This window comes from Oncorhynchus nerka, linkage group LG9a, assembly GCF_034236695.1.
Source record: "Oncorhynchus nerka isolate Pitt River linkage group LG9a, Oner_Uvic_2.0, whole genome shotgun sequence".
Lineage (NCBI taxonomy): Eukaryota > Metazoa > Chordata > Actinopteri > Salmoniformes > Salmonidae > Oncorhynchus > Oncorhynchus nerka.
The window spans coordinates 59,092,562-59,105,029 of NC_088404.1; the positions used below are offsets into that span (position 1 = coordinate 59,092,562).

Consider the following 12,468-nt stretch of genomic DNA (forward strand, 5'->3'; position numbering starts at 1 on the left):
ATCAGATAGTGCCTGTGGCATTTTCCTGTAAAGATTATTTTAAAAAGTGAGTAAAAAAAATAATACAATTCCATGTACAGATAAATAGTTAAGCAGCTAGATTAAACAACTCCTTTGTAAGATAACAGTTTTAAAATGAAACATGTATTGGAACAGGTGAATTAACACTCCTCAGTTAGCAGGCTCAAGCAAGCTATAACCCACATGGTAGTAAAAACTAACTCACAGAAATTGTTAGAAATGATTTATACACACTTTGCTGTAGGCTACTATTTACTAGTTAACAAAAAAAAATCATATAATATATTCACCCCACCCAGTATTGTAGTCAAAACTTACCAGAAAGCGTGGAGTCCTTGGTTCAGGCAGTGTAGTAGTGTCAGCTCAATAGCATCTCATTAGTGTGCAAGATCTTGAGAATCAGCTGTACATGTGATGGAAGAATGCACCTTGCATGCAGAGGGTTGTAATTCCATTGAATCGGGGATAGTTGAACCAAAACAACTAAATGTAATGTTTTAAAACTGTAATATGTAAGTTTTTGATGACATTATCAAATTCACATGGAAAGGTGTGTTATAGATCTGTCATTCTCATTGAAAACGAGTCTATGAAGCAGTTTTATGTGCGCTATTTCTATGCTTCCCGTTAAGTTTTGTTTTTGTGTCTTTTACTTTCGGTTTGTACACCAGCTTCAAAAAGCTGAAAATACAATATTTTTGGTTATGGAAAATATCTTTCACAGTAGTGTAGATGGTACTATGAGTGTCTACAATATAAAAATTGTAGTCTGAAATTTGTCTATCTATTATAATTTTTGCGACCAGAAAATGGCAGAGCAATTTCTGAATAGTGCAGCTTAAAGTCCACAGCAATGTACACCTCTTCAGGTGACCGCTTTTGAGGTCTGGGAAAAATCTTAAGAAATGTTTATTTTTTGGTGTAGATACCCTTTAATTCAAGTGCTCACCAGCCAGGGATTTGTTTGATTAGGGTGTTTTTGTAGTGCACATGCGATTGCAGAGTTTGCTAAACAATTCGCCACTGGATTGATGCAAGTAATCATGATCTAATTCTGCCAGGTAGTAGGCATAGACCAAAGCGCTTGTTCAAAGTAGTGCACTACATATGGAATAGGTTGCCATTTGGGTTATGTTCAATATGTTACTGTTCATCACCAGTCCATTCCTCCTGCCTGTGGTGTTATCTATTCATCTGTTCACCAGCACCCTCTTCATGGTGTCCCTGCCTGTATACAGTATGACGGTCTGCCTGCTCCATACCTCTACATTGCCCTTTCTCTACTTCCTTGTCTCCACCTTGGCACCCATCCATCCATCCACGCCTCCTCCCATGGACGTTGACTGATGGTAGACCCCTTCGTTGCAGCAGAAGGAAGACGCTCTCTCCCCGGTGCCCAAGGCAGGCCTCAGCCTCGTCCCCTCCAACGCCTCAGCCAAGGATGAGCCCGAGGAGCTGGACTTCATGTTTGACGAGGAGATGGAGCAGATGGATGGCCGCAGGAACACATTTACCGACTGGTCCGATGAGGACTCGGACTGCGAGATCGCCGACAATGACGTCAACAAGATCCTCATTGTGACACAGACGCCGCCCTACCTGCGCAAGCACCCAGGGGGTGACCGCACGGGCCACCACACGTCGCGCTCCAAGCTGACCAATGAGCTGGTGAAGGTGATCAACGACGGCCTGTACTACTACGAAGCAGATCTGTGGGATGACAACTACGAACCCGAGTACGCCACCATCAAGGTCAGTCCCTTTCACTTTAACTCTGTAGTCAGGTAGCAAGCACTCTTATCTAGAATAGGTGCATTCATTTGAGGACTGTGAGGATGGATATCAGAATTTTCAATAGGTAGTAACTAACTATTTGGGGACAGCCTAAGTAATTCCAGATTCTCTAGTTAAATGAGGCATGTGCCTAGTTTCCACCAGGACCAGAAACCATTTAAACAAAATACACTCTTGTTGTGACAGTCACCATTCGGAGATAAAAAAACAAACAAATAAACAATAATAAACCAATCGGTTATGATCAACCGCGTATCACTGATATAACTTAAGTGGGCTGTTTTTGTCCCTGCTCTCATTGTGGCAGGGCACTTTGTGCCGTTCACGTGCCCACCCATCCAGTGGTGTGTTAATAAATAAACCCTACCTGGGCTGCCTATGCCTGACTAAGGGCTCTGTGGAGTGGGTTTCAGGACAAATGGCTCTTCAGATGTCTTCACAGGTAACTTGGTCAGAGATGGCTGGCGCTTGAAAAGTAAGTCTTGTTTCCTAGGTTGCACCCAAAATGGCATCCTATTTACCGCACTACCAGAAATGTAGAGGTCCTGTTCAAAAGTAATACACTATATAGGCAATAGGGTGCCATTTGCAACAAAAGCTCAGTGTGTGTAGAAGTCAAGTTCTAGTTTAGTTCCTATAATTTTGTTGCTATTTTTATACCATAGCCTAGTAATATTCTTGGTCACCATGCCATGTTGGTGCGTGTCTGACCGTTGCCAAACTTTGAAGAAGGTACATTATGCTCCACAGATCATTGTTGATTACAGCCTATTTCCTAATCCCCCCCCATCTTTTGTTTGACTCTTGAAGAAAAAAATGTTTTTGGACATGCAATGAGGTGGTGAAAAAATGATCACATGATCAAATGTTTTGCTTTTGAATGTTCATCACCTGGTCTGATTTGATATTGGGCCGATTTATCGGACACAAATAAAGGCTAGTCCTGGATTAAGTAGATTTCTCTGGATCTAAATGGAGTTAGACCTGAGTGGACCCGACCACAACCGAAATTCTATCAGCTGTAGTGACAATCAAACAGGACTCTGTCTCGAGGGACAAGTTAGAATTTCGTTTGGGTCTCGGGGATATCGGGTCAACCAGGACCCGTGAAGACCTTTTTACAAAGAAGCACTTTCAATGGAAAATCTCCATTGTACATGCTTTTTATTCTAGGACTAGATCTGCCTCCCTGAAACGACCCATTGAGTTCACCACCACTGTTTCACTGAGCCTCCCTGTCATGTCTCTGCAGCAAGAGGTGGAGAACTTCAAAAAGGTTCACCTGATCAGCCGAGAGGAGTTTGACTGCCTGACCCCAGAACCCCCCGTCGACCCCAACCAGGAGGTGCCCCCTGGACCCCCAAAGCCCCAGCAGAGTGAGTACCACAGACACATGAACGGATGAGACGCAGACCAAATCAAATTTATTTATATAGCCCTTCGTACATCAGCTGATATCTCAAAGTGCTGTACAGAAACCCAGCCTAAAACCCCAAACAGCAAACAATGCAGGTGTAAAAGCACGGTGGCTAGGAAAAACTCCCTAGAAAGACCTCTTACTAAGACGGGGGGGTCCCACAGCTATGGCTTAATCACATGCCAAACACAACCACTCTACTGAACCAACATTGGGAAATAACACCAGATATAGAGAGCAGAATAATACAGTGGGAATGTTTCTATGGCTTTACAACACCGACAAGTTATAGGAATACCTCCACGTAAGTCTTATTCATGTGCATATTGAAATGGAAGCTGTGATCCAGAAATGACCCATATGAACACGTGACTCATCTCTCAGTTCCCGTAGACGCCTTGGCGAACAAACTGTTCGGTGCCCCTGAGCCTTCCACAATAGCACGCTCCCTCCCGACTACTGTACCTGACTCGCCCAACTACCGCAGTGCCCGGACACCTCGCACGCCTCGCACCCCGCACCGGAAGGACCCCGCCATGACGCCCCGTTTCTACCCTGTTGTGAAGGAGAGCCGGCCCGTCGACGCCAAGGTAACAATTTTGTGTCTGACATTTTGCTTAGACTTACCCACATCCCGTAGATCTACCAGGGTTCAGTTGTCTATTGGTTATGATTCCGACATCTGTGAGGCGACACACTGCTCCTCTATTTATACATTTCATTTGTGAAGTGTCTTTCATTTACATCTGAAACCTCCGACTAGGGGTGGATTTGGGTCTGGGCATCTTGACTGCTGTGGGTACTGTTTGGTTAACTGTCCTCTCTCTAACCCCCCTGTCTTTAGACCCCCAGGAAAAGGAAGACCAGGCACAGCTCCAACCCCCCCATGGAGTGCCACGTTGGCTGGGTGATGGACTCGCGGGAGCACCGATCTCGCACCGCCTCCGTCAGGTGAGTCAAGTCCCCTCATCTCCTGTTGCTAACGTTTGCACTTGTTCATATTGCTACAGAAGTCTTTTTGTTATGTCTTCTTTAGAACATTTCAATGCTATAAGAATGGTTGAGGTCGTACAGAATTGTTTATCACTTACACATTGGTACATGTACTTATACCAGCGTTTCCCAAACTCTGTCCTGGAGACCCCAAGGGGTGCATGTTTTCTTCTTGCCCCCAGCACTACACAGCTGACTCAAACAATCAGATCCCAATGATGAGTTGGTTATCTGAATCTGCTGTGTAGTACTGGGGCAAAAAACAAAATGTGCACACCTTGGGGTCCCCAAGACAGAGTTTGGGAATTGTTTACTTATACCCATTTCATACAGGTTTAATTTGTCGGTGGTGTTTGTATGTACTTTTAATCACTCCTCTTCCCTCTCTCTCCAGCTCCAACGCCAGCCCCTCAGAGGGTACACCTGTATTGGGGGGAATTGGCTGTACCCCCCAGTCGCTCCCCAATTTCCAGCACCCCTCCCACGAGCTGCTCAAGGAGAACGGCTTCACGCAACACGTTTATCACAAGTACCGTCGACGCTGCCTAAACGGTACGCACAGCTACCCATATTCTTTCCCCAAACAAAGATCACACGCAGACACGATCGCCCGTTCACACGCAGACACGATCGCCCGTTCACACGCAGACACGATCGCCCGTTCACACGCAGACGCGATCGCCCGTTCACACGCAGACACGATCGCCCGTTCACACGCAGACACGATCTCCCGTTCAGAGACTAGAAAGTAACACATTATACTTGTGTGTAAATAGTTAGGAACACTGCACATAGAAACAATAGCTGTTGCTTGCTTTGTCACACAGGCTGCATCCCAAATGGTCAAATGGCCTACATAGTGCACTACTTTTGAAATTATAGGGAATAGGGTGGCATTTGGGACACAGATACAGTGTCTGACTGACCTTTAACCCCTCCACCCCACTAATCACAGAACGCAAGCGGTTGGGCATCGGCCAATCCCAGGAGATGAACACGCTGTTCCGTTTCTGGTCGTTCTTCCTGAGGGATCACTTCAACAGGAAGATGTATGAGGAGTTCAAGCAGCTGGTGGTGGAGGATGGCAAGGAGGGATACAGGTAATGCTTCATTTCATTCTTTGCTTAATACTTACCAATCTACAATCTGATTGTAAAGAGCCTAAAATTGCATGTTGGGCAAGGAGAGTGCAATGTGTGAAGGCTCTTGACCTGTAAAATTATTTGGGCCTAAAATTGTGTTTGGGAAGGGGAGGCAACAGGGGCAGACACTTGTTCCAGCCCTGCTCTAACACACCTGACTCAATCAAGCACAGGGCATTTTCTGCCAATTAAATTCTTGGGTGGTCCGCCTAAGCGTTTTTTTGGGGCCGTCTAAGTCTAAACAGTGTACACAATTATTTTTCAGAAAGAAAAGAAAAACTTTGTGTAAAACCAGATATAAAGTATGTAGAAAAGTTAATGGACCTACTGAACTACAATATAAAGGCAACATGTATAAAGTGTTGGTCCCATGTTTCATGAGCTGAAATAAACAGATCCCAGACATTTTCCATATGCACAAAAATATTATTTCTCTCAAATGTTCCTGTTTAGTGAGTGTTTCTCCTTTGCCAAGATAATCCATCCACCTGAAAGGTGTGGCATATTGAAAAGATTATTTTAACAGCATGATCAATAAAACAAAAGGTCACTCTAAAATGTGCAGTTTTGTCACACAACACATTGCCATAGATGTCTCAAGTTTTGAGGGAGTGTGCTATTGGCATGCTGACTGCAGGAATGTTCATCATAGCTGTTGCCGGAGACTTTAATGTTCATTTCTCTACTATAAGCCACCTCCAATGTTTTTGAGAATTTGTCAGTACGTCCAACCGGCCTCACGACTGCAGACCATGTGTAACCACGCCAGCCCAGGACCTCCACACCTGGCTTCTTCACCTGCAGGATCGTCTGAGACCAACCACCCAGACAGCTGAGGAAACTGTGGGCTTGCACAACCAAAGAATTTCTGCACAAACTATCAGAAGCTTATCTGTGTGCTCGTCATCCTCACCGGGGTCTTGATCAGACTGCAGTTTGCCGTCATAACCGACTTCAGTAGAAAAATGCTCACCTTCGATGGCCACTGGCTCGCTGGAGAAGTGTACTCTTCCCAGATGAATCCCGGTTTCAACTCTACCGGCAGGCAGTGTGTATGGCGTCGTGTGGGTGAGCAGCTTCCTGATGTCAACGGTGGTGGTGGTGGGGTTATGGTATGGGCAGATGAAAACAATGACATTTTATTGATGGCAATTTTAATGCACAGAGATACCTTGACAAGATCACCCATTGAGCATGTTTGGAATGCTCTGGATTGACATGTACGACAGCGTGTTCAGGTTCCCGACAATATCCAGCAACTTTGCACAGCCATTGAAGAGGAGTGGGACAACATTCCACAGGCCACAATCAACAGCCTCATCAACTCTATGCGAAGGAGATGTGTTAAGCTGCATTAGGCAAATGGTGGTCACACCAGATTCTGACTTTTTACATTTTTTATCCATGCCCCCATTTTTTAAGTTATCTGTGACCAACAGATGCATATCTGTATTCCTAGTCATGTGAAATTCATAGGTTAGGGCCTAATGAATGTATTTCAATTGACTGATTTCCTTATTTAATTGTAACTCAGTCAAATCGGTGCATTTATATTTTTGTTCAGTGTATTTTTTTCATAAACTCAGCAAAACAAGAAACGTCTTCTCACTGTCAACTGCGTTTATTTTCATTAAATATTTGTATGAACATAAGATAAAACAACTGAGACATGAACTGAACAAGTTCCACAGACATGTGACAAACAGAAATTGAATAATGTGTCCTTGAACAAAGGGGAGGTCAAAATCAAAAGTACCAGTCAGTATCTGGTGTGGCCACAAGCTGCATTGGGTAATGCAGTGCATCTTCTCCTCATGGACTGCACCAGATTTACCAGGTCTTGCTGTGAGATGTTACCCCACTCTTCCACCAAGGCACCTGCAAGTTCCCGGACATTTCTGGGGGAATGGCCCTAGCCCTCACCCTCCGATTCTACAGGTCTTAGACGTGCTCAATTGGATTGAGATCTGGGCTCTTCGCTGGCCATGGCAGAACACTGACATTCCTGTCTTGCATTAAGTCACACACAGAACGAGCAGTATGGCTGGTGGCATTGTCATGCTGCAGGAAGGGTACCACATGAGGGAGGAGGATGTCTTCCCTGTAACGCAGAGCGTTGAGATTGCCTGCAATGACAACAAACTCAGTCCGATGATACTGTGTCATAACGCCCCAGACCATGATGGACCCTCCACCTCCAAATCGATCCCGCTCCAGAGTACAGTCCTCATTCCTTTGACGATTAATGCGAATCTGACCATCACCTCTGGTGAGACAAAACTGTGACTAATCAGTGAAGAGCACTTTTTTCCAGTCCTGTCTGGTCCAGCGACTGTGGGTTTGTGCCCATAGGCAACATTGTTGCCGGTGATGTCTGGTGAGGACCTGCCTTAAAACAGGCTTACAAGCCCTCAGTCCAGCCTCTCTCAGCCTATTGCGGACAGTCTGAGCACTGATGGAGGGATTGTGTGTTCCTGGTGTAACTCGGGCAGTTGTTGCCATCCTGTACCTGTCCCGCAGGTGTGATGTTCGGATGTACCGATCCTGTGCAGGTGTTGTTACACGTGGTTTGCCACTGCGAAGACAATCAGCTGTCCGTCCTGTCTCCCTGTAGTGCTGTCTTAGGCTTCTCACAGTACCAACATTGTAATTTATTGACCTGGCCACATCTGCAGTCCTCATGCCTCCTTTCAGCATGCCTAAAAACAGCTGTTCACGCAGATGAGCCGAGACCCTGGGCATCTTTCTTTTGGTGTTTCTCAGTCAGTAGAAAGGCCTCTTTAGTGTCCTATGTTTTCATAACTGTGACCTTAATTGCCTACCGTCTGTAAGCTGTTAGTGTCTTAACGACCGTTCCACAGGTGCATATTCATTAATTGTTTATGGTTCATTGAACAAGCATGGGAAATGGCATTCAAACCATTTACAATGAAGATCTGAAGTTATTTGGATTTTTACAAAATGTCTTTGAAAGACATGGTCCTGAAAATGGATGTTTCTTTTTTTGCATAGTTTATCATCTTTAAGAACTAACAATCACCAAAATAAAAGCTAGACAAGTCAGGGTGGGTGAATAGAAAATTCCAGTACCACTACTAGTGTTAGTAAATTGGTGTTTGTTTAGTCGATCACCACACACAGCTGATTAATACCTGTTGTCTGTATTGCAGGTACGGTTTGGAGTGCCTGTTCAGGTACTACAGCTACGGACTGGAAAGGAAATTCAGGCCAAACATTTTCAATGACTTCCAGGAGGAGACCATGAAAGATTACGAAGCTGGTGAGATGCATCACCTAGGGAACCTCAACACATTCACACAGCGTGATAACTCTCGATTTGGTTACTACTGTTCCTCCACAATGAGTACATTCTGTGTACCAAATGGAACCATATTCCCCATATAGTGCACTACTTTTGACCAGAGCCTTATATAGGGAATAGGGTGCCATTTGGGACCTCGGCTTAGACTTCTCCCTAACACCTGCCTGTATCTGTGTCCCCATCTCCCACAGGCCAGCTGTATGGACTTGAGAAGTTTTGGGCATTTCTTAAATACTCCAAAAACAAGAACATGGGGATCGACCCCAAGTTGCAGGAGTGCTTGAGCAAGTTTAAGCGTCTCGAGGATTTCAGAATCGATGTAAGTAGGGAAACCTGTCAAAGAAAGTGAAATGTTCTCTTCTCCTTTTTACTACAAGTAAAACCTGTCAGTTACATTTTGTCTTCTACTTTTTACTACTAGGGAAACCTGTCAAACAAGGTTAAATGTTCTCTTCTACTTTTTTACGACTAGTGAAACCTGTCAAAGAAGGTTAAATTAAATTTCTCTTACTTTTTACTACTAGTGAAACCTGTCAGTTACATTTTGTCTTCTACTTTTTACTACTAGGGAAACCTGTCAGTTACATTTTGTCTTCTACTTTTTACTACTAGTGAAACCTGTCAGTTACATTTTGTCTACTACTTTTTACTACTAGGGAAACCTGTCAGTTACATTTTGTCCTCTACTTTTTACTACTAGGGAAACCTGTCAGTTACATTTTGTCTACTACTTTTTACTACTAGGGAAACCTGTCAGTTACATTTTGTCTTCTACTTTTTACTACTAGGGAAACCTGTCAAAGAAGGTTAAATGTTCTCTTCTACTTTTTTACGACTAGTGAAACCTGTCAAAGAAGGTTAAATTAAATTTCTCTTACTTTTTACTACTAGGGAAACCAGTCAGTTACATTTTGTCTTCTACTTTTTACTACTAAAGAAACCTGTCAGTTACATTTTGTCTTATACATTTTCCTACTAAAGAAACCTGTCAGTTACATTTTGTCTTCTACTTTTTACTACGAGTGAAACCGGTCAGGCAGTTACATTTTGTCTTCTACTTTTTACTACTAGGGAAACCTGTCAGTTACATTTTGTCTTCTACTTTTTACTACTAGGGAAACCTGTCAGTTACATTTTGTCTTCTACTTTTTACTACTAGGGAAACCTGTCAGTTACATTTTGTCTTCTACTTTTTACTACTAGTGAAACCTGTCAGTTACATTTTGTCTTCTACTTTTTACTACTAGGGAAACCTGTCAGTTACATTTTGTCTACTACTTTTTACTACTAGGGAAACCTGTCAAAGAAGGTTAAATGTTCTCTTCTACTTTTTTACGACTAGGGAAACCTGTCAGTTACTTTTTGTCTACTACTTTTTACTACTAGGGAAACCTGTCAGTTACATTTTGTCTTCTAAGGTTAAATGTTCTCTTCTACATTTTGTCTTTACTGTTTACTACTAGGGAAACCTGTCAGTTACATTTTGTCTACTACTTTTTACTACTAGGGAAACCTGTCAGTTACATTTTGTCTACTACTTTTTACTACTAGGGAAACCTGTCAGTTACATTTTGTCTTCTACTTTTTACTACTAGTGAAACTGTCGGTCAGGCAGTTACATTTTGTCTTCTACTTTTTACTTTCAGGCAGTTACATTTTGTCTTCTACTTTTTACTACTAGTGAAAACTGTCAGTTACATTTTGTCTTCTACTTTTTACTACTAGTGAAAACTGTCAGTTACATTTTGTCTTCTACTTTTTACTACTAGGGAAACCTGTCAGTTACATTTTGTCTTCTACTTTTTACTACTAGTGAAACCTGTCAGTTACATTTTGTCTTCTACTTTTTACTACTAGTGAAAACTGTCAGTTACATTTTGTCTACTACTTTTTACTACTAGTGAAACCTGTCAGTTACATTTTGTCTACTACTTTTTACTACTAGGGAAACCTGTCAGTTACATTTTGTCTACTACTTTTTACTACTAGGGAAACCTGTCAGTTACATTTTGTCTTCTACTTTTTACTACTAGGGAAACCTGTCAGTTACATTTTGTCTTCTACTTTTTACTACTAGGGAAACCTGTCAGTTACATTTTCTCTTCTACTTTTTACTACTGAAACCTGTCAGTTACATTTTGTCTTCTACTTTTTACTACTAGGGAAACCTGTCAAAGAAGGTTAAATGTTCTCTTCTACTTTTTACTACTAGGGAAACCTGTCAGTTACATTTTGTCTTCTACTTTTTACTACTAGTGAAAACTGTCAGTTACATTTTGTCTTCTACTTTTTACTACTAGTGAAACCTGTCAGTTACATTTTGTCTTCTACTTTTTACTACTAGTGAAACCGGTCAGGCAGTTACATTTTGTCTTCTACTTTTTACTACGAGTGAAACCGGTCAGGCAGTTACATTTTGTCTTTTTCTTGAAACCTGTCAGTTACATTTTTTTACTTTTTACTACTAGTGAAACCTGTCAGTTACATTTTGTCTTCTACTTTTTACTACTAGGGAAACCTGTCAGTTACATTTTGTCTTCTACTTTTTACTACTAGGGAAACCTGTCAGTTACATTTTGTCTTCTACTTTTTACTACTAGTGAAACCTGTCAGTTACATTTTGTCTTCTACTTTTTTACTACTAGTGAAACCTGTCAGTTACATTTTGTCTTCTACTTTTTAACGAGTGAAACCGGTCAGGCAGTTACATTTTGTCTTCTACTTTTTACTACTAGTGAAACCGGTCAGGCAGTTACATTTTGTCTTCTACTTTTTACTACTAGTGAAAACCTGTCAGCAGTTACATTTTGTCTTCTACTTTTTACTACTAGTGAAACCTGTCAGTTACATTTTGTCTTCTACTTTTTACTACTAGTGAAACCTGTCAGTTACATTTTGTCTTCTACTTTTTACTACTAGTGAAACCTGTCAGTTACATTTTGTCTACTACTTTTTTTTTACTACTAGGAAACCTGTCAGTTACATTTTGTCTTCAGTTACATTTTTTTTACTTTTTACTACTAGGGAAACCTGTCAGTTACATTTTGTCTTCTACTTTTTACTACTAGGGAAACCTGTCAGTTACATTTTGTCTTCTACTTTTTACTACGAGTGAAACCTGTCAGTTACATTTTGTCTTCTACTTTTTACTACTAGGAAACCTGTCAGTTACATTTTGTCTTCTACTTTTTACTACTAGGGAAACCTGTCAAAGAAGGTTAAATGTTCTCTTCTACTTTTTACTACTAGGGAAACCTGTCAGTTACATTTTGTCTTCTACTTTTTACTACTAGTGAAACTGTCAGTTACATTTTGTCTTCTACTTTTTACTACTAGGGAAACCTGTCAGTTACATTTGTCTTCTACTTTTTACTACTAGTGAAACCTGTCAGGCAGTTACATTTGTCTTCTACTTTTTACTACGAGTGAAACTGTCGTTACATTTTGTCTTCTACTTTTTACTACAGTGAAACCTGTCAGTTACATTTTGTCTTCTACTTTTTACTACTAGTGAAAACTGTCAGTTACATTTTGTCTTCTACTTTTTACTACTAGTGAAAAACATTTTGTCTACTACTTTTTACTACTAGGGAAACCTGTCAGTTACATTTTGTCCTCTACTTTTTACTACTAGGGAAACCTGTCAGTTACATTTTGTCTACTACTTTTTACTACTAGGGAAACCTGTCAGTTACATTTTGTCTTCTACTTTTTACTACTAGGGAAACCTGTCAAAGAAGGTTAAATGTTCTCTTCTACTTTTTACTACTAGGGAAACC

General features: G+C 41.7%; 1 protein-coding gene across 1 annotated transcript in view; it reads left to right on the forward strand.

Annotated features, from left to right (window-relative positions):
- LOC115134664 (la-related protein 1-like) overlaps positions 1-12,468 on the forward strand; it is a 124,773-nt gene that overhangs the window by 77,134 nt on the left and 35,171 nt on the right. The window contains 8 exon segments of the mRNA XM_065022734.1: positions 1,375-1,773; positions 3,068-3,191; positions 3,617-3,822; positions 4,077-4,183; positions 4,620-4,777; positions 5,181-5,325; positions 8,538-8,647; positions 8,881-9,008. Coding sequence (XP_064878806.1) covers positions 1,375-1,773; positions 3,068-3,191; positions 3,617-3,822; positions 4,077-4,183; positions 4,620-4,777; positions 5,181-5,325; positions 8,538-8,647; positions 8,881-9,008 — 1,377 coding nt within the window.